Below are 22,623 nucleotides of genomic sequence, written 5' to 3'. Positions count from 1 at the left end.
TAGGCCATCCTGTGTGCCTGGTCTGGCTTCTGTACTACTTAAGAGGGAAAACTGGGCTTCAAGTGAGTGGGAAGGCTATCATTTGTGCATGGTGCCCTCTAGTGGCATGAAGCACAGTCTACCCTGCAGTTGATACAGCTCACCAGAGGTGGACTAGTGTTTTCACTGAGTACCTGCCGAATTCAACAAATGTAAAGGATTTTCCGCTTCAAATGTATGATTTTTATTATTATCATCGCATTTTTCACTTAAATGACCCATCTCAAACTTTCATGTTATTTTATGTAGGCCATTAACTCTTTCGTATACAAGTCTTAAGATGCTTTCTTGTTCACAGACATGCACAAAAGCTATATAAGTGTCTTTAGAAGGTATCATCTTTAAGAGCTATAATTTCCACTAGGTTTTATGCATTGGAAATCTCCTTCTTCTTAGTTCCCTAATGCTTATCTTTGGCAACATAAGAAGTACCTGCTTAGAAGCCTTGCCTATGCAAATGGAAATACTGTATTTAAGGAAAGGGGAAATGTGGCTGCGATCAAGAAGTAGAAAAGATTCGTTTCTTCTCCATTTGCTAGTCCAAAGGCAGGGTTTCATCCTGGTTCTCACTCTGTTTGTCACATGAATTCATCTTTTCTTGAAGTGCTTCCAGGTACATGATGAAGACAAGCTTGGGGGACAAGTCAGGTCATACAGGGCACAAGACCTTTTACAGACCTCTTCCTCAGCAGCCACCTGCCACAGAAAGCAGGACAGGTCACTTGTCCTGGCGGTGTGTCCAGTTTTATACTGCGTCATATCATTAGCCATTTTCTTTTACTGTGTTTCATCTCTCAGCTATCAAAGAGTAGAGCCATTCTTTAGAGGAAATATCTGGGGACTGCGTTCAGGATGCTCTGTAAATGAGACATTGGGTCACAGGTTTCTGCTAGAAGTCAGATATCTTAAAAGCAAACATCTAGGGCTCACCCTTCACTTCTTCTGGAGGACAGTATGAAGAGTCTGACCTATGCATCTGTGTCTTTGGGACTTGGCAGGCGTATTTATCAGCCACTCATGCTTCTGCAAACAATGGGTAAAGTTGGGGAGCAGTAGGCTGATGGCTTTTTCTGGAACCCACAGGCCTCTGCACCTGTAGTCTTCCCCCGCAGAGGTCAAATGTAAAGTTATAGAGGGACTTCCAAGAGTATGTAAGGAAAATAGGGAAGGGTTCTTGCTGAGTTGTTCAGTCTTCACGTTGAATGTGAAGTTTAGCTTTTGCTGAGCAATTATTCTAGACCAGTCAGTTGATTCACATGGAGACTTCAGTGCTATGCCAGGGCTGGCTTCCTAAAGACAGGAGGGCCACAAAACACGGTGCATATGTAACGAAGCTCCAGCCATGTGCTTTGAGAACATGTTTGCCAATCAGAATATCACTGCTCCAAAACCAATTATTTGTAAAGATGATGACCAATGAGTGTTAGATTTTATAGATCCAATAAGGAAACAAATATTTTTATTATTATCTCAATGTAATAAAACTTTTTTTAATCTTTCGAGTGCCTCATAGGATCAACTATTATTATGTTTCATTTTTGTTTTTATACTTTTTATATTTTTAAAATATCCTGATGTAATGTTGACTGAACTATACCTTTAGACCTTTTCCTCTGTGCAATGAACTTCTATTTCTCTACCCTAAGAGATCTGTTTATCTCTGCTCTGGCTACAAGGATCACTTTGAAAAAGTTGCCCTTGAATTTCTGGTGGTTTGTTAATAGAATACAGAATATGGGAAATATATTGTCACTGGTATTATTTAAGTTCATGTCCATATATCCCAGAGAAGCCAGAATCTGGGATGGAAACTGGTTTTTGAGAAATGGAGAGAGCAATTTCTCTACACAGCCTGTAAACTTCCAAATCCTTTCATCTTACTGGCCATGTAGCTCTGCAGGCTTTAGGAAAACCCTACTCTAAAAGTCTGTCTGCAGAAGAGTTTATGGCCCTTGGATTTCCAGTGAGCTTGACCGCTTCCCGGATCGATCTGTGGTGGGATATTAATGCACTTGTTCAACCAAAGGTATTGTTTGCCTCAGGCCTGTATTAGCAGGGCTGAGAAGGAATCACCAGTTCAAGTCAGCCAGCAGGCCATAAATAGAGGAGCTTACAAAGCCAGGCAGTTTTCACAGGCTGCTCCTCAGTCCTCTCAATACTCCGATGACTATACATTGAAGAGATCTGACCAGAGATATTCCAGGACTTCAGACTGGAAAGCCCTGCAGAATATCATGACAGTCATGGCCTACTAGTTGTGGACAGGAAAAGTAGTTGGGCACCAGTAGCTCACATCTGTAATCGTAGCTACTCTAGAGACTGAGATCTGTGGGTCAAGGTTCAAAGAGAACTTGGCACAGAAAATTCCAATTAATTCCAATTAATCAGCAGCACACTGAATTGGAGATATGGCTCAAGTGGTAGAGTGCCGCCTACAATCAAGCAATTAGAGTGCTAAACCCTGAGTTCAGCCCTGGTATTGACCCCAAAATCAAAACAAGCTAACAAATCCCAAATACAAGTAAGCTGCCCTGAGAATCAGCTCCCCACCAGCATCCCATTGAAGATTGTGCTTTAACAAAGCAATAAACAGCAGGTAATAAAACTTCAGGGTCAGGCTGGGAAGGTGGCTTAGTGGCAGAGTGCTTGCTTTGCATGCATGAAGCTCTGGGTTCAAGTCCTCAGAACCACATATACAGAAAAAGCCAGAAGTGGCACTGTGGTTCAAGTGGTAGAGCACTTACCTTGAGCAAAAGCAGCTCAGGGACAGTGCCCAGTCCATGAGTTCAAGCCCCAGGACTGACCACAAACAAACCTTCAGTGTCCCTTCAAAGTGAGCCTAAAGCCTATGTCATCCTTAAACTCCAAAGGCTGTGGAGCTTAACAACACTCAGCAGGGATGAGGTTTGGTACCTGAATTGTAAGGAAGTAAAACCATGCTGTAGCCTACATGTTGACTGACTCTTGGCTTCTGATCACTCAGCACCATGACGATGCAGATCAAAGCAACATGGGCATCTTTTTTTTGGGGGGGGGTCCGGTCATGGGGTCGGCCTGGGCGCTGTCCTTCAGCTCTTCAGCTCAAGGTTAGCACTCTACCACTTGAGCCACAGTGCCACTTCCAGCTTTTTTATTTTTTCTGCTTATGTGGTGCTGAGGAATCAAACCCAGGGCCTCAGGCATGCAAGGCAAGCACTCTACCTTCCCAGCCCCAACATGGCCATCTTTATTCCAAGTGGTGTAAACAAGAGCCAGTGGAAAAGGTCTCTGCCAACTCATATTCTTAAAGTCATTAAGACACCTGTAAATGTAGGGCTAGAAACTCAATGTGTATTTCCTCTGAGCCTTTTTCTTTAAAAGGCCAGCAACTGGACCAATTGAACTGGATTTGCATTCTTTCTTACACTTTCCTAGATCTCTTAGCCATGTATCCCTTGCCACCCAGACAATACATTCAGCCCAATTGCAGGGAATAGCATCGTGTGTGTGTGTGTGTGTGTGTGTGTGTGTGTGTGTGTGTGTGTGTGTGTGTGTGTGTGTGTGTGTGGTGTGTTGGGTGTCAGTGTGCTATGTGTTGAGTTTAATGTTGAGCTGTAGCAAGCTGGCAACCTTCTTTGCTTGTTCTAAAGAAGACAACCAAATGTTCCTCAGAGAGCAATCCAGTGTGGTAGGAGGCAGCGTTATTCTTCTTGCTGTCTTCTTTGGAACAGTTCAACTGCAGAAATGTCAGATTGAGGGTTTTGTGTGTGTGTGTGTGTGTGTGTGTGTGTGTGTGTGTGTGTGTGCTTTATTGTTTTTCTTTTGTAAGCAAAACACCACAACCTTGGCTTTCTACGACACGGAACACTTCTTTGGTTGTTGTGGAGTTAGTTCCCTCTTGCTGTATCTTCTATGCAATTCCTTTTCTAACAAATCGCTGGCGGGGAGGAGGAATGCTCGCAGGGCACTCTGTGTGTGGAAGTGGGGGATACCGGCTCTGGTGTGCCTCTTTTCTCTCCCTGGCTGCCTCACCCACTTTTTCCTGCAGTCCCCTTGGTTTGTAAAATTGCCTGCATTTATTCTGTCAGCCAACATGTACAAAATGTAAGAAAGAATTTTTAAACAGGTAATAAATTATATTTATAAGCAACACCGAGTGCTCCTCCCTTGCGCCTTCCTAACCAAGTGCCTTTCTATTAGCAATCAGCACATAGGTGGTTAGCGCCATGTCCTTCCCTAACAAGATGGAGGTCCAGATGGTGTTTTGCCAATATCACTGATACCATTAGGAATATCTACCCAAATGAAAAAGCAGGAAAGTGGTTATAGTAAACAGAGTAAGTTTATTTAAAAATGAAAGGAATGCTTCAGTGAGAGAATATAGCTATGCTTGCAGGAGAGAGGCCTAGAGAGGAATCCAATGGAGTCCTCTGAGAGGCAAAGGGCTCCTCCCATCTTTCCTTTCATTGGCTTTACACTGATTGTTTGATGGTTTGTGCGAATACCATCCAGGCTTTTTCCATTGGCTGAGCAAGCACCCAGAGCGTTATTGGAAGAAGCATTTGAGGAGGAGCACAAGGCACTCTGGGAACAAAAAGCACCATGATAGGATACATGTTATTGGCCACATGTTAGATCTACCACTTTTTATCCCTACATATCAGTTCCATTTTCTCTTTCTCTCATCAATATATTAGAATCATCTGAGATCAAGAGCTGGCTCCTTGGATCCACCTCCAGAGATTCTGGTTTCTTCAAATCTGGAGAGAGCCCGAATATTGAGCTTGAAAGGCTCACAGATAATATAGTAATTAGAAGAACCAGTCTTAGGCTGGGGCATCAGTGGCTCACGCTTGTAATTCTAGCTACTCAGGAGTCTGAGATCTGAGGTTGCAGTTCAAAGCCAGTCCAGGCACGAAAGTCCATGAGACTCTGATCTCTAAGCAAAAATTAAAATGCCAGAAGTGGAGCTGTGACTCCAGTGGTAGAGCACTAGCCTTGAGGAAAAGAAGAGTACCTGAACCTAAGTCCCAGGACAGAAACCAAAAACAACAAAATAACCAGTAGGCCATTCACATCAAAACTTTCCTGAGGAGCTTCTGAACAGTATGAAGTGCTGTCCTCAAAGATCTGCTCTTATAAAGTTTGTAAACAACTACTCCTATTGAGTAGTCATATTGAGTTCCTTGACTCGGAATTGGAGTAATTACCAGCAGATGTGTTCAACTTGGCCCAGAACGCCACTCATTCCCTGGAGGTCAGCCAGCAGAAGGCTTTAGGTGTGAGTTGGAGAGGAGCCATGATTCCCAGGGCTCCCGTTCCTCGGAGAGAGAATCCCCTCAAGTCTCCTCATGGGCACCCACGTGTCTCCACCCCTGTGCTCAGCCACAACCGCACCATCAGGACTGCAAAGACACCCTGCTGAGTTTGCCAATTCAAATGTTTGTGCAGGGAAGGAATGAAAAATATGTAAACTAAAACCTGGGTAGAATCAATGAGAGGGCTCTGTCTGAAAGAATGAATATTCTATTAAAAAGCAAACAAAGCTCTGATTCATACACACAATAATAGCATGTACGCAGCCCCATCACCAGCCCCTGAGCTTCTCATTAGATTGGACATAGCTAGGCATTCTACTGAGAATGCTACCATATCCACAAGAATCTTTGTTTTCAAGGCCCTGAGTGAGTGGCCTAACAAAGAGCTTGAGTTTACTAGACAGTTCTGAGACTCGCCTGGGTCTTTTGGTGCCAGTATATGGGCACCAGGCAGAGTCTCAGACCCAGAATCCTTTAGCTGGGTTAGTTATCAGCAGATAAGGAAGGAATTACTTATGAGGGATGTCTGCACTACACTGCTGTGACAGAGAAGACAACCAATCCTGTCATGGTATAAGGTTGTCAAAAGCAAGAGAAGAACCTGCTTTGGTCTTCTAGAATTTAATCTCTCTCTGCATTTTGATCTTGTAAGAAGTGTTCCATGACCTACAGCATACAGAATTGGCTACTTGAAAGACAAGAGGATCTTCCCACAGCAAGCCTTCGCACGTTCCAAACCATGCTCACTTTACGTCTGTTGTGGGGCTTGAACTCAGGGCCTAGGAGCTGTCCCTGAGCCTCTCTGTGCCCAAGGCTAAGATTCTACCACTTGAACCACTTCCGGTTTTTTGAGTGGTTAGTTGGAGATAAGAGGCTCATGGGGACTTTTCTACCCCGGCTGGCTTTGAACCACAATCCTCAGATCTCTGCCTCCTGAGTAGCTAGGATTACAGACATGAGCCAGTGCTAATGTCATTTTTAAAAGGCCATTTTTAGGTACATTTCCTCGGGAGGGAGCCATCAGAGACTTCACACATTCAGATAATTTGTTCTTCATGAGAGCTCAAGGAAGAGAAGGTGGTTCTTTTTACCCCAATTTGCCAGTGAGATTGGGGCTGACAGGTAACATACTTCAGCAGAGCTGAGAAACTGAAAATGAGAGGATTTGTACTAAGTCAGCCCGAACCCCCTTAGTGGGACATGCTCTCCTGTACAAAGGGCAGTGGGTTAGAACACAGCCAATCACAAACCCCTCAGTCCTTCATTCCTATGTTAAAACAACTCTGGGTGAATACAGTAGCGAAAATCCCTCAGGATCCCATCCTCTGACCTAATTAGTTCCTTTCTTTCTTAGCCACTTCCTGTCTTTGGCTCCTGCCCAACTCTGCTCCATGTAACTAGCCCTTGGATGATGGTAATTCTTAATTCCTGTGAGCATTGCCACTTACCACTAGTAAATTCCAATCCTGAATTAACTTAGTTGGCGGGGTCTTTATGCCTGTATTTGGGTTTACTGATAGAATGGGAACTGTAGCTGTGCTCTCAACTTTGGAAAAGGTATCCCTGTTTACCATGTTGAGTTGGCATTATACAGAAATTAATAGCCACATTGGTCTAGAAACAAGGAACTTTTTTCCCCATTTGTACAGGGATACCTACATGGGTTTGATTACAGAAACTAATATTCTCTAAATAATGAAAAAGAGAACAAAAGAAAAAGAAAATCACACCTGTAATCCTAGCTACTCAGGAGTCTTGAGATCTGAGGATCACAGCTTGAAGCCAGCCCAGGCAGGAAAGTCTGTGAAACTCTTATCTCCAGTTAACCACCAGAAAACCGGAAGTAGCACTGGGGCTCAAAGTGCTAGTGCACTAGCCTTGAGAAAAAAAGCTCAAGGACAGCACCCAGGCCCTGAGTTCTAGCCCCAGGATCAACAAAAATAAATAAATAAAATAAAATCACAGCCTGCAAAAGGGGGGGGGAGGGACACTGAATTTGTAACCATTTTTAACAGTTGGGCGCTTACCACATGCATAGAGCAAGCATTTCATCTTGAGGATCACTCCATGCAATAGGTATTACCATTATTCCCTCTGCAAAGAGAAGGAACGGTCCTCCTGACTTCAGACTTTGAGAAGAGGGAGCTTGGATTCACACATAGTTTAGTAACAACAACTTCAACTGGGCCTCCATCATTGCCCATCCCACTGGCTGGGCGTCCCCAGGCCACTACCACTTTGCATAGACCAATTGTCCTTCTTCATTTCTATCCAAGCTCCCACTACTCGGACTTCCCCTCAGCCTCCATGGCTACTGAGAAGATGGAAGCCATGGGATCATTCCTTCTGTCTCTGCATGCCCACCCTCACCTAAGCCCCCATCTCCTTCACTCCTGCCCTCCTCCCCTCTCTCTCCCATGACCACTTGACATTTTCAAAGGAAAAACAAAAGGCACAACTTACAAGACTACACACAATCACAATCCTGTGTTCTCTAAGGGAAGAATGACACCATTTTATTTAGGGGAATGTTTAAACAAAGCCATATACAATTTGTAACAAATACAATAGTTTGTTCCCTAGTCCTGAATAATTACAGTATATACAAATTCCATAAGGCACGGGTTCCCCGAAAGAGCACAAGGGAGACTTCTTGTGAAACAGACAGACAATAAAATCCTTAGATATTGCCAACTTTTCTCCACCAAATATGGCAATTTTATTTGTTTGTTTTACAAGATGAATCATCATTGCTTTTGATGTAACCCCTATTCTGGGACCAAGTTTACCAAGGAGATATAATTAATTATTGAACACGGTCAAGCTTTAAAAATCATCCTTCTTTCAATGTCTATCCACCTACAAGCAAAGAAGAGCCAGAACAGATTCAGCAACATAAAACTCCTCATGAATATGCATGACTCAAGAACATGAAATTGCGTCATTATTAAGTACTTGTTATACTTGACTACACACCAATCGAAATGTGTCAAAGGACTCCCTGTAAATTAAAAACAAAAACAAAAACATCTCTCAACATGTTTTCTGAGGGAGGAAAAATAGAATGAATGGGCACCAGTAACTTGTGAGTAACACTTTGCCAGAGATCAAAGGCTTGTCTCCTCACACACAAGTCGACGCTCTTTACTTGTGGTGAACAACCTGACATATTTCATAAATAAATATTATGCTTCATCTATTACTTTATCATCCATATATTTTACTCTCTAATCCACAGAATGGAGTTGTGCCAGACTCCAAACTGAACATAATATTTACATATACATTCTATATTTATATAATATATACACATACATAAGCTATAAACCTGAACATCTTAGCATACAAAGCTCATCTAACAACTAATAATTTAGAATTCCATTGGGGGAAAGGAGTGAGGAGAAAATCTTAGTCTTTTGAAAGTAAGCAATCAGCTACATCACCAAATTCCAGGATCTCACCTGATTAAAAGTACCTAACCAAAAATATTAATAAAATTCACTTTCTGAGCTACTAGAAATTTTGAAATCATAAAAGATTGCTGAGATGTGAGTAGGTGGTCTTTAAGGACAATTCAGTTTTTATCTAGTAGCAAAATACAGAGAAAATGTAATCATAAATAACTTCTTATTGAATGACACACTTGCTACACAGGTCACTTCAGGTATCTTGAGAAGAATTCTAAATGTTTAATAATGAAAAATTCAAGTTGTAGATAAAATGCAGGCTATCTAATTTTCCCCCAAAGCAACCAAATGAATGATATAGAAGAAATTTGGATACTATGTTAACTTCCAGATTGTCACTGGAACCCTAGAAATCTTGTTTGCCTTTGCCACGAAACATTCTGATTTGAAGTTATTCATGTGCAATAAGTTACCAAAAAATTAACAAAGTCCTATCTTAACAAAACATTAAGAGAAAAACCCACCGTTACTTAACTTACAGAAACCCAAACATTTAACTGGCATAAATGCTTCCTGATTTGTAGCTGATCTGAAGTTTCTTTCCAAGGCTCAGACAATTACCACATTTAGTTCTGCCCATATATTCTTTCTACACTATCATATATTCTTTCTAAACTATTACAAAGAATATAATTTGACACAGAGGAATGAACCTTTGTATTTCTACTGAGGTTACTTTAGTATCAGTAAGAGCAGTGTTGTGACTACAATTATATCTAAAACCATGTGTTTTGTCTAAAACCATGTGTTTTGACTCTTATTTATTTTTCTTTGTACCTGTCCTGGGGCTTGAATTCAAGGCCTGGGTGCTGTCCCTGAGCTTTTGTGCTCAAAGCTAATGCTCTACCACTATTTCCAGCTTTTGGTCAATCAAATGGAGATAAGTCTCTTGGGCTTTTCCTGCCCAGGCTAGCTTCGAATTGTTATCCTCAGATCTCAGCCTCATGAGTAGCTAGTATTACAAGCATGAGCCACCATTCAAGGACTGAGAAAATCTTTTTCCTCAGGATATGCTTGCGATCCTCAAACTGTGAACACAGCTCACAATACTGCCCATATTGCTGTCTTGACGAACAAGACACACCTGCAAGTCTACTTCAGAAGTGAGAATTTTCCTGCAATTGTCCCTTTTTCAAAAGTTCTCCATCCTTCAGGCACCCTATGGTGAAATGAATTAGAAAACACTGCCCCCTGTAGTATTCTGGTAGTAATGACTTCTTTAAGGCCCAGGGCAAAGAACTTGGAAAAGCCTTGGTAGCCACTACAGAATATCTAAACAGCATAGAAAAACCACAGTAAGGAAATGAATAAAGTTGGGAGAGATGGGTGCAATTTTAAATTGTATTATATTTCTGTTGTCGAGGACTATTGGCCCTGTCTATGATTTTGCTGCACTTTATTCAAAAGTTAAAGTCGTACAGAACTAAGTGAAGAGACGCTGTATACAAGTGCCACAGAGAAGAAAAAAATAAATTAACGAAGTAGTGAAGAGCATGTCATGAGAACAAAACCAATCAGCCTTCTTATAGTGTGAAATGATCCCTTAAGATTTGCATATTCCATCCTTATCTATGCTAAAACAACCAATCCCAGAAGCCGTATTATTTTGTGGCCTTTACTAAATCTCTTCTGCTATTCCATCTTCCCTTATATTTATCCTTTTTTATTTTTGATTTTTGGTTGGTCATGGGTCTTAAACTCAGGGTTTGGGCACTGTCTCTGAGTTTTTTTACTCTATCATTTTGAGTTACAGCGCCACTTCTGGTTTTTCTGGTGGTTAGTTAGAGATAAGAGACTCAGGGATTTTACTGCCCAGGCTGGCTTCAAACAGTCATCCTCAGATCTCAGCCTCCTTCGTAGCTAGGATTTCAGGCAGAAATCCAGCTTATCTATTTTTTTAAAATTAAGATTTAGTGAAATTAGCCTAAAGGATGCTTCCTCTGTATCTTTTAATTCAGATAACAAAAATAAGCAATTAACAGAAGAAACCATCCTTATCTATACAAAATAAGATGTCTGCTCATCATTCCTCATGCTTCTCAGATGGACTCCTTTGTATGTATAAGAAATAAGCCAGCCTCGCCCTCAACTTCCTCCCTAATTTAATGTCATGTCCTTCTTACAACACAAGAACAAATTATCTTAAAGCACCTTGTCTTTCACACAATGCATGGCAATTTCATTTAATATTGATCTTCTGGTTTTTGAGATCACAAGTATGCACAGGTCAATTCTCGGCACATTAAAAAAAAAGAAGGAGGGGTGGGGGACTTGTATTTAATGGAAAGAAAAGATCTGCCTCACACAATCAGAAACAGAAATAGTTGGGAAGAACACCCATCAACCTTTCTGTTACAGTCACAAAAGCTTCATTTGTTCCACATTTTCCGGAGCTGTAGGATTGGTCTCGGACAGGTGGAACTTGTATCCCCGTGTGCACTCACAGAAGCAGGGCTGGCAGAGGGGCGTCAGGGCAGAGATGGGAAGGGCCCTGCAGGAAATTAGACTATCTTTTGGGTTACAGAGTGCAATAATACCTTATCAATGGGAAAGCATACTTACTCTTCCAACAGGGGTTCTGGAAAGAATTTCCATTATCATTTAGGCTATCATTGTATAAACCTTAAAACAGCTACAACATGTTTTATTTTTGGCAAAAGTAAAGCATCTTTTTTAAAAAATGGCAATTGTAAAATACAGGGCTTTCTTAGAAAGCAACATGCATCGTATCTTGAACAAGGTACCCGAGCAGTTCCTCCCTCCTACAGACAAGGATGAGTCTGTACATCCAGGCACTTCTCAGGGTCTATCCGGGTAGCTGTAGGAGACATGGGGTCGGACCACCCTGGAGAGCAAGATGGTGTTCAAGGCTCCCACTGCAGATGCCTCTAATATTTTTTGCTCTGCTCACAAGCAGAGAGTTATCTGTTGGTCTTCTACCGAGATGCTTCCTCCTCTCACGTCAGAGCTTAATGTCCTGGGACTCTGACATTTTGGCCAGGGTTTTCTTAACCCGCAGAGCTGTCAGCCTGGAAGCGGGGTTGTGAGCCCAGCACTCTGTCATCAGTTTCCCCATCTGCCTCAGACACTGTGAAAGAGAAAGAGGAACACTGACTAACGTCAGAGAGAGAGATTTTCTGCAAGGCTGACTCTTGAAATTTGGCTATTGGTCTGGGGGGGTATGAGGGGGGGCTATGAAGTTTCAATGGATTTCCTAAAGTACCCTTCAGACCAAGTAGAAATAAAATTGCATGAAAAATTCTTTTCATGAAAGGTGAGATTGAAACAGACAGAGGTACAGGGCTTCCTGTGACAGTAAACAAGGGGCTTTGCTGATTGTACTTACACTTTGCTAGTCAGAAGCCATACCTTCCTACTTACACTTTGCTAGTCAGAAGCCACACCTTCAATTTCCCTTTTTAGTTATTTTTCAGATGGTGTCTCTCTCTTTTTTTTTTCCTGAAGTGAACCTTAGACTGAAATGTTCTACCTACACCACCAGCAGAGCTGGAATCACAGGTGTGAACCACCAGTTCCACAAGTTTTTTCAGATGCAGTCTTATAAGCATTTTTACATGGTTCACTGTAAACCAGGATCCTGGTAATCTCAAGTAGCTGGTGCTACAGGCATGAGCCATGGTGCCTGGCCTTTTGTATAAGCAAATACGAAAACTTCTAGAGAATCCGGATTGAACTCCATAATCTCAGATGATTTTCAACCTTAAATACTTGATCTAAGTCAGTACTATTCAAGAAAATATAGCTATTCATAAGTCACAGTAAATGAGCATAACACTTGGCCATTTAACTTGAACACAACTTTGCCAAAACTTTTCCTTGTGTTTTTTTTTCCTGTGGTACATCAATTATTGGTCTTCTTGTTGAAAAGCACACAACTCCCTCCACTGGAAACCCTCAGTGAAGGAGTGTCAAATCACATTGACACTTACAACCATCTCAAGCTACTGTAACTAAGCCTTGTGCTTTGTGCCACAGCTCACTGGGAAATGTGGATGTTATTTAGCATTTCTGTAACTAGACACAAAGCCAGTGAGCTCAAAGTCACTTTTTAATGAGTTTTACACTGAACCATTGCTTTATACATAAGGCTCTGTGCATTTGTCTGCAGTGGGTGTGGTGCAGGTTTGGTAAGAAAGAGCCTTTTGTCTTTCTCTTAGGGGACTTCCAACTCATCTTGAATGTTTCCACCTATCAGAGACCTTTCGAACATGAATGTAATGGAGTCCACAGTTGGTGGAGTGAGACACAGGTAGGAGTCAAGAGTTAGGAAAGGTAAGGTCTATCCAGGTTACTTCCACCTGTCAGGCAGCTCCTTTGCAAGCATATTTGGTTCTCAACACCACGTCCTTAGAAGCAAGCTGATATGATTTGTGCAAATCAGATCCAAGACACACAGCATAAAATCAACCAGCTTCATTAGGCCAACTTGAATTACTTCACCATATTGAAACCTCAGCTAGTCAGATTCCTACCTTTTATTCTTATCAAAATGTCAGAATAATATACCTGGGTGTGTAATTAAAAAAAAAAAAGCATAGTGCTTCAAAAGCACACAGAGGAAGAAATAACAGTATTTATGCAACTGAAAAAAAACCACTAACATGTGGGCTTAATGTTAGCTTGTTCAATATATTTTGGAAAGAGTAAAATTAAATTAGGGGGAAATGAAAGGCACAGATTTGCCCTACCATACAGATTTGCTCCATATACCTTTCTGCAACAAGGCAAAACACATCTTCACCAAAATAAAGCAGAATTTCAGTAGTGAGTATTTTGAATGTCGGCAGTGAGGAAAAGTCCATTAGAAGTCAGTCCAGCCAGGTGGCTAGGCCCAGCCTCACCTCATCACTACTCCAGCGGTTAGGGAAGGAGGGGCGTAGCTTCTTGATGCACACGATCTCTCTCATGTCCTCGTACGAGGGGTCACTGGGTACCACGTCATGATAGGGAAGCTGGTACTCTTCTACTATACCTGCAAACATGTTTCTATGATTAGTATCATTATTACTGTTATTATTATCTTAGTGTTGTTGTTTTCTATGTAATGCAATACAAAACTGTTCTCCCAGGGAATAGCTGTCAATATTAGTCACAGGTTCAAGCTGACAATCACAAAGTCAACCTTCGAAAACTGATCCCCAAAATGCGTAATCTAATTTAGAAAGCACTGACGGGAAAAACATATGAGAAAAAAAATTTATCACAAATCTCCAAGTGTTTTTTTTTCAAATTTCCAAAGGCCAAGTTAAATGAGTACCTCATATTTGTTTGTAATTTAAAGAAAGCCAAACTTAAAAAAAATCTATACAAAATCTCAATGTAAATTTAGAAGACACATGGTGACTGTGTCACCAAAGCATGAGATTATGAATACCGAAAGTCTGGAATCACATCCTATTGGAACAAAAGGTAAGACTCATATTTTTCCTGCTTAATTCTAAGAATCGTTTTTTGCACATGAAATGCTTAGAAAATAATATAGACCAAAAATACTAAGAAAAATTGTTGTTTTTTTAAGTTCAAAAGACTGATTTATATTTTCTTCTTTAAATTTTCTACTAATTCTATTTCATTTCACATTTTCTAGTAGCCCATTTCTACTTTTTTTCCCTCCTGCCCTTTAAGATGTCTTCTTTTTAACTTCATCGATGCAATAATTCTATGTAACTTCTATTCACAACTGATAAGAGGGCCATGTTCTGAACAATCTTTCCACATTCTATTCTAAGCTATATTTTATACATAGTTCAGACTTTCACCTGGAGCAAGATGAGATCAACAAGTTGGAAGATTATTCACAACATCATTAGACTCACTGGAGGAATGCTCTGGCCAAATCTGGGGTCCATATTATGCCTTTCCTTATCAACAAAGACCCATATAAAATCACATCAAACCAGAAGTTCAAAGGTTTTATCAGATTACTTCAACCCATTAGTGGCTCAACATTTGTGATTATCTGGAATCACTACAGAGCACTCTCCTACATATTATTTATGGCTATATTTCCTTTTATTGTGTTTCATTATCTCAGTATATTATAGACAGACAGATAGATGAAAGATAGATTGCCAAGCCCAACACATATGAGATCTGAGATCTCACTTCATTTCAGTTTTACCTCTCTTGAACTCTCAAGGCAATGGTCCTTGAGAAGGTAAGGACCATACCTCTTCATCCATTTCTTATTTTTTTTCCATATCGGTGCCATTACTTCAATGGACAGTGAAGTAAACTACCCCAGACACAGAAAAAGCCAACCACTGAAAATTATGGATCAATCAAATCTAGGCTTTGACCTATAGCCCTTACTTCACACAGTCCTCAAAAATTTCCATGCAGCCAGACACCAATTGCTTATGCCCATAGTCCTAGTTACTCAGAAAGCTGAACTCTGAGGATTGAAAGAAAACCAGGAGAAGAAAAAGTCCCCAGGACTCTGCCTGTAAATGACTAGCAGACTGGAGTCATGGCTCAAGTGGTAATGTGCCAGCAGTGAGCAAACAAACAGAGCGCAAACATGAGGCCCTGAGTTCAAGCCTTGGAATAAGAAAAAAAAAATCCCACATAAGCTGTCATTTAATTCTTGGTTTAAAATCTCCAAACTCTCCTTCCCTGTGATTTCAAAGTTGGAAAAGCCTGAATCTGTTGTGTCTCCAATACCAAAAACCTGTACCAGAAAGACATGCCCAGAAATCTGTTCATCTTCATAAAGAAAAGTTTTAAAGAATGAAAATTCTGTGTTTTACCTCTGGAAAAGAAAAGGCTTTTTTTTTTGAGAGCCTACCATACCCCAAACAGAATATGCAAAGGAATTTACCTTAGGAAATTCCAAAACTCTTGTGTGTTGTACTAATACATCCTGTCCACAATGAGGAAACTGAGTTCAAAGGGTAAAGTACAGACCATGCAGCTGCAGTAACTCTATCCTCAGAGAAATGTGTCAGACTCCTTAGGATCCTTCTCAAGTCTTCATGTGCAAAGTCAGGCAATGCAATTCAGGCTGTATTTCCTACTCAAAGCTATCTTGCTTCTGAGCTGAGGTCATTTCTCCTACATCCTCCTGTCAGCTTCACTTTCCAATGCAGACTTACTCTAGATGTGCTAAAAAATTATAAAAGTATTCTTGTACTCGGGTATACCTTTGATTTCTACAAATTTGTCTTTATAAAGTATAAATGAGATAATTCAGAAATAGTCTCTTCCCTCCTTCACCAAGCAGGAAACCAAGGCACAGAGGCAATCAGTCAATATGCATTTTGGTTCATTCTTACGTACTTCATTCTTATGATGCAATTTTTATTTATTCACTATCTGGCTAACAAAAGCTTCCTGTCTTAACTTTCTCCTGGACTTAAGAGCTCTGTCACTTCAAAGGGAATGTGTTTTGCTTCCTATTGCTTAGAGGTTCAAAATCCTCAAAGTTAGTAGAATATGAATATGAATGCTTGTCCAGAGTAAATCTTCCATCTCTATGTTTAAATATGAATCTAAATATGTTGTGCTCAATTAACCAAAGTGAAAATTAGTAAACATCGTTACTATGTGCTAAGTGCTGTTCACAGACTCTACACAAGAATTCACTCTCTGTGTACTTATTGAAACCCCATAACCACGTACAGTGGATACAGTAGTGCACCTTATTCTTAAGAGAACATGGAAACAAATCTATGCCTGAAAAGGAATAGCAGGGACAAGAATAATGTCTTGTACTAGTTACAGACACACCGCAACCCAGCACAAGGTCAAATTTTTCTCAGGAGTTCAAACTGGCCATTATGAAGAACAGTAGCAGTAGCAAGCTTTTAGTTGTATTAATTTACTTTAGTGCTATTATAGAGGTGATCGACAGAGGGATTACCATTACTTGAGTGAGGTCATGAGTACATTTCCTTTCCTACAGTGTCTTCTGTTCCCTCACTGTCTCCCCGTCTCTCCTTCCTGTCATCTCCCAAGTCATGTAGTTCACTTTCATCAGTGTCTTGTGAGCTCCAATGAGTAGCAGGCTTTTTAAATGATCGTAACCATTTGCAGAATAATATGTCTGGCATATTCTGTATTTGATCTGACTTTTAAAAAGAGGTAGAAACTACTAGAAAACATTGTACAGCAGTAGTCAAAATGGTTCAGAGAATACTATTTTTGTATATTAAAGGCTCTTTTAATTATAATTGGTCTTATTAGAAAGTCTTTTTTTTGCTTGTAGAAAAACCATGAATAGTAACAGTATTCTGAATTGTTTCTTTTATATATATAAAAAGAACTGTTTCCAAATTGTTTTATGAGGAAGTTTTATAGACAAGAAAGAAATGAATTAAGGAATGGGGACCCCATTTCATGTTTGTTTCCAGAGTCATGTCTGCCTAGGATATGATAAGGGAATGGGGTTCTGGGGTTGGAAACGAGGCTCAGAAGGTGAGAGAGAAAGAAAGCTTTAAGGAATAGAAAGGGGACTGACTTGATGAATGGAGCAATTTCAGGAGGAAGAACACAAGAGAAAAAAAAAAGGAGACAACAAAGATTAGCCGATGATGCCCTTTGAAAAGGCAAGGGACTGTCTGAGAGGAAACCTCAGTGGTAGATGGAGAAGAGGAGGCTGTCAAAGATTATTCTAACATGTCAGATATCTCCTGGAAAGACTCTGACTGCATCAATGGATATAAAGGAGGAAAGTAAAGCAAACCTGATTTAGTAGACATTACGATAACATGGGCTTCTGATGAGAAAGAGTTTATAGCATCTCTTCTCGTAGCTTTTCAAAGGTATCACTGTTTCTTACCTCCTGAAACACATCTCCTCGCCACCTCCCACAGGATGAGTCCAAAACTGTACATGTCGGCCATGATGTAAGACTGGAAGTGATTTCTGTTCAAGCACTCATCCAGTACTTCTGGAGGCATATAACGCTTGGTGCCAACTCTGGTGTTGGGTGGGATGTCAACTTCATTTGTGTCACTGAGGAAAAGGTAATAGCAAAGAATTATCAGCATCAAACAGGCCTGACAAATGACAAGTCATCCAGGTGATCCTTGAAACAGGTGCTTTCATAAAAGGTGGATTAAAAAAAACTTCTCCGGAAATAAAACATTTCCTAGAAAGAAAAAAAAAGAGAAACATTTCTTGCCAAAAATCACCCGAAACAGTCACGTAATATTATGTAAACAGTCACAGGGCAGATGAGACCAACTCAGAATGAAGATGTAACACATAAAAGTTGCTTCCTACAAGATCAAATTAGAACTGTTTTGCTAAATATCTGTAAAAATACATTTCCTCCCTCTGTATTTTAGATACAACATAGTTGTTTGTCTGAGACAGTCCTGTGTTAGCAGGTTTTTGTTGTTGTTGTCGTTCTACAGTTCTGGGATGTAACCCAGGGACTTCGATATGCAAGAAAGGACTCTACCACTGAGTTATACCACCAGTCTGATACAGTATTTTTTAAACCTAGAAATGCCTTTCAGCTTCATCCTATTTCTTCTTTTTTATTTTTCTTTAATAGTTGTACAAAGGAGTGACCGTTTAACAAATCAGTTTATGAATACCATGCATCTTGTTCAATGCCACCTATTTCAATGAGACAGTATTTTTAAAGCAAGATATAAGGCTTTTTTATTGTGAAAATACTGTACAGAGGGGTTACAATTACATGGGCAAGATAATGAGTACATTTCTTATCAAGCATTGTTACCTCCTCCTTTGTTTCCCCTTCCCCTCCCTTCCCCCCCCCCCCCCCCCCCCGCCCTCTCCCAGGATATAAGGCTTTTTAACTTTAATTTCTTTTTTTAAAATGTAGTAGGAAGGTAGACTTAAAATTTTCAAACACTTTGATAAGGAAGGAAAACAAAATTAAAATTCTCTATTTTCACTAATGTTTCATGGAATAAATGGCCTTGTGTGCACGTGTGCATGCATACGTGTGTGTGTGTGTGTGTGTGTGTGTGCGCGCACGTGCATGTACTCACTGGGGCTTGAAGTAGGTGCTGTCCCTTAGCTTTGGTGCTCAAGGCTGGTGCTCTACCATTTAAGTTACATCTCCATTTCTGGCTTTTTTGCTAGTTAATTGGAGATAAGAGTCTCATGTGGGCTGGGAAGGTAGCTCAGTGGTAGAGAGCTTGCCTTGCATGCATGAAGCCCCTGGGTTTGATTCCACAGTGGAAGTGGTGCTGTGGCTCAAGTAGTAGAGCACTAGCCTTGAGGTGAAGTGCTGAGGGACAGCGCCCAGGCCCAGAGTTCAAGCCCACGACTAGACCTGAAGAAAAAAAGAAAAAGTCTCAGACTTTCCTATTTGGGCTGGCTTCAACCTCCAATTCTCAGATCTCAGCTTCCTGAGTAGCTAGAATTACACGTGTGAACCACTGATACCCATTTTCTAGTTTTATTTAAAAAGGAAGAAAGGATGATCTCCAGCTTCATTAAAATTTGACTCTGTGGTTGGTTTATTGTTGCTTTCCATAGATTTGGGGGGAAATAAACACTGAAGGATACAGTCCCAAATGGCAGCCTCCACTTCAGTGCTAAGTGAGCTGCAACCACGGTTCGGAGCCCACACTGGCAAACCACTAAACCACTGGGCTGACAGTGAGGTAAAACATGTAATATTCTCTCAGGTCCTGGGATGTATGAGACACTTAATTAGTGCATGAAAGTAAAGAAATAAAGATGTAATGCCAATACTCCCAAGTTGATCAAAGGAAGAAATTATTAAAGAGAAATTCTTGGATAATCCCCAAATGTCTATCATAAGCATTTAGTATGTTCTTAAAGAGGAAAACCCCAAACCATTTGCACCCACAAGGTGTCTTGTACATACAGAGGGAAACAGTGAACTTTAGATGAAAGCAGGAAACGCCTGTTCACAGTAATCTTTGTTATAGATAATTTAAAGAGGAAAAAAATAAATCTTTGATATATAAAGGCCATCAGATGAGAGAGTGCCATTATCTCAGGGCATGAGAATTTTGTTGAACAAATTAATTTTGTAAAAGATAACTATGAACCAAATGGCAAATGCCTTTAGCACTATGTTTTGACAACAAGCATGTTAATTATAATCAATTTGTGTCTGATCTATAAATATTCTCTAAAATGTTAGAGCTCAGCCCCCTTCTCAAACAGGTTTCCATGCTGGGAAGTACTTCAATTGCATTTCTCCACTTGGCAGTGGCATCTTTTTCCTTGCTCTCAGATAATGGCAGAGAAAAAGCTGAGCTTGTATTCATCTTCAAGGCCCCAAATAGAAATTAAATTGACTTAATACTAGAATGCCACAAATAAAAGGAAGGAAAATAGAATTGGTTAATATATGAGGAAGGTAGAGAATCAGAAGAAATGGGTCAAGGGCAAGGAAGGGAGCATAAAAAATCATCAGGGTGTCTGCAGCTTGATCTAGCCACTTTTTGCAGAGAGGAGTAGAGAGGGGTGAGCCACCAAGGTTGACAGGAAAAGATACACATCACAGAAAAGGCGTGGAGGCAGTGAGAACAACTGCAAAGTTACAAAATAATTCCAGTAGCTACGTTATACGCAGTCGGAGTATAAGGTCATAGCAGAAAATATAAACAGGATATGAATGACTTCCACAAGGAGAAAAGCAAATAAAGTAGGGAAGTCAACACAACCAGACTACCTTCAACACTTTCTTTCTCTCAAAAAGGAAGACCAGAGGATAATAAGATAAATTCTTAATATGTGTTAATATTAAAATATCCTAAGGAGCATTTCTAAAGTAGTGTTTTGTGTTTATAGTATCACATATTATGTATATTATTAGTCAAAAGAACCTAGCAGAATTAACAACTGGAAATGTACACATCAATTGGATGTCCATGGATCATGGAATCTTACCTACAGAAGAATGGGATAGGAAAACTTAAATTCCAGGCCAGCCTGGGCCAAACAAACAAACAAAATAGTGGGACTTCCATCTCAACTACTACCTATAATGGCTTACACCTAGCTATGCAGAAGGATGAGAAAGGGAGAACCGTGGTTGTAGTTTGGGCATAAAGTTCTGAGGACCTCATCTCAACACAAAAATAAACCTGAGCATGGCTTATATACATTTCCCATCTCAGCAGGAAGCAAACATCAAATCACGCTCCCGACTGGCCACTCATTTCGCTAGCATCTGGATCGTCCTCGGTCGGGAGACCTGTACAACAGCCTCAGTCTTACGCAGTAGACCTTCTATTTAAAATTCAGTACCAGACAGGCTGCAAGCTACAATTTATTTTGCCCCCTAAGAAAATATTTTACCCTGACAGGGAAGTACCAGAGGAGTTGTTTGATTCTCTAGAGTGAAACACAAAGAGCTATGTGATTTCTCTAAAGGCAGTTTGTGTGTTATTCTTTCTTCTTCCCAAGGCAGGCCAAGGTAATAGTGATGTTTGCCAGGGACCACCTGAATTAAATCTCAGCTGCATTAGCCTTTGCATCACGTTTGAAAGAATGCACAAAGAAACCGATACAGGGCAAGAAAAGTTCAAGAGTAAGAAATCTCCAAGGAAGTCCCCTCCCTGCTCCTTGCCTAGAAATCTCCCAGAAAGGACTTAAAAGCCTAACAGAACACTTACCATCATGTAGACAACTAAGTAAGGACTAAGCTCTCACAGGAAGTTAACATATAAAAAGCCTAAAAATTCAACAGACACTTCCTGCAATAAAACACTAAACATCTGTGCATTTGCAAGCATGTAACTTTACATACACTCATACACATACACACACTATAAAACAATCAGAAAATGAGAAAAAAACAAAGAAACACATAACGATATAAAGTGAGTTTAAAAATTAAGCTAAAAATCTAAAAAGTGCAAATTTCAACAGATACAAATAAGATCTTGGCTCCGTTGGCTCATGCCTGCAATCCTAGCTACTTAAGAGGCTGAAATCTGAGGATTTTTATCAGAAGCCATCTGGGCAAGAAAGTCTGAGCAACTCTATGTCCAATTAGCGGGGGGGGGGGGGAGCCAGAGATGGGAGCTGTGTTCAAGTAATAGAGCACTAGCATTAAGCAAAAAAGCTCAGAGACAGGGTCTTAAAGCTCAAGCCCCAAGATAGGCATCAAAAATAAAATAAAATAAAAGAATAAGGGGGCTGGGAAGGTGGCTTAGTGGTAAAATGCTTGCCTTGTATACATGAGGTCCTGGGTTTGATTCCTCAGCACCACATAAGCAAAAAGAAAAAAGCCGGAAGTGGCGCTGTGGCTCAAGTGATAGAGCGCTAGCTTTGAGCTGAAGAGCTCAGGGACAGCGCCCAGGCCCAGAGTTCAGGCCCCATGATAGACCAAATAAATAAATAGATAGATAGATAAATAAATAAATAAAAGAAACAATCTCAAAAGCTCTCCAATATCACCTCCCCTTATGGAAGAGGAAAGTGAAGTTTCCTATACACAAATGCTCAGCTAATATTTAGTTACTTAACTCTAGACAGCACACACCTGAGCTGCCATTCTCATAAATTTGGGAATCCTTACTGTATGGGGTCACTTTACTTCCTAGAATCTGAGTTTACCTGAAAGTTAATTCAGTTAATTCCCCTAACAATAAACAGAATGAAGTTTCAGAAATGCACTACCGACTTCCTTTGTCTTAAGGTCAATAAAGGACATGAGGTCTCAGTCAGTTTGCTAGGCCTACATGTATCGATTTTAAACAGTTGGAAAACAATGGGTGGCTCACTGTGTCATGTCAAATGGGAAATATATTGAATTTGGCATGAATCCTGTTCTCACGATGCCCAGACACCAGCAAGAGAGATGAAGCCAATATCAAAATAATTAAAATACCAGG

General features: G+C 40.4%; 1 protein-coding gene across 2 annotated transcripts in view; it reads right to left on the bottom strand.

Moving 5' to 3' along the window:
- Positions 1–11,291: 11,291 nt before the first annotated feature.
- The window catches only part of Bmpr1b (bone morphogenetic protein receptor, type IB), a 41,134-nt gene continuing 29,802 nt past the window's right edge, over positions 11,292–22,623 (bottom strand). The window contains exons 9-11 of one of the 2 annotated variants that reach the window (XM_013029723.1): positions 17,604–17,779; positions 13,666–13,796; positions 11,292–11,891 (exon numbers count right to left, since the gene is read on the bottom strand). In XM_013029723.1, the coding sequence (XP_012885177.1) occupies positions 11,766–11,891; positions 13,666–13,796; positions 17,604–17,779 (433 nt within the window). In that variant the 3' untranslated portion in view covers positions 11,292–11,765. The remainder of the gene's footprint in view (positions 11,892–13,665; positions 13,797–17,603; positions 17,780–22,623) is intronic. The other variant, XM_013029724.1, reaches the window with a different exon arrangement.

This window comes from Dipodomys ordii, unplaced genomic scaffold (genome assembly GCF_000151885.1).
Source record: "Dipodomys ordii isolate 6190 unplaced genomic scaffold, Dord_2.0 Scaffold122, whole genome shotgun sequence".
NCBI lineage: Eukaryota > Metazoa > Chordata > Mammalia > Rodentia > Heteromyidae > Dipodomys > Dipodomys ordii.
The sequence above is the reverse complement of the archived record's forward strand: the minus strand, read 5'-3'. Positions and strand labels throughout refer to the sequence as shown.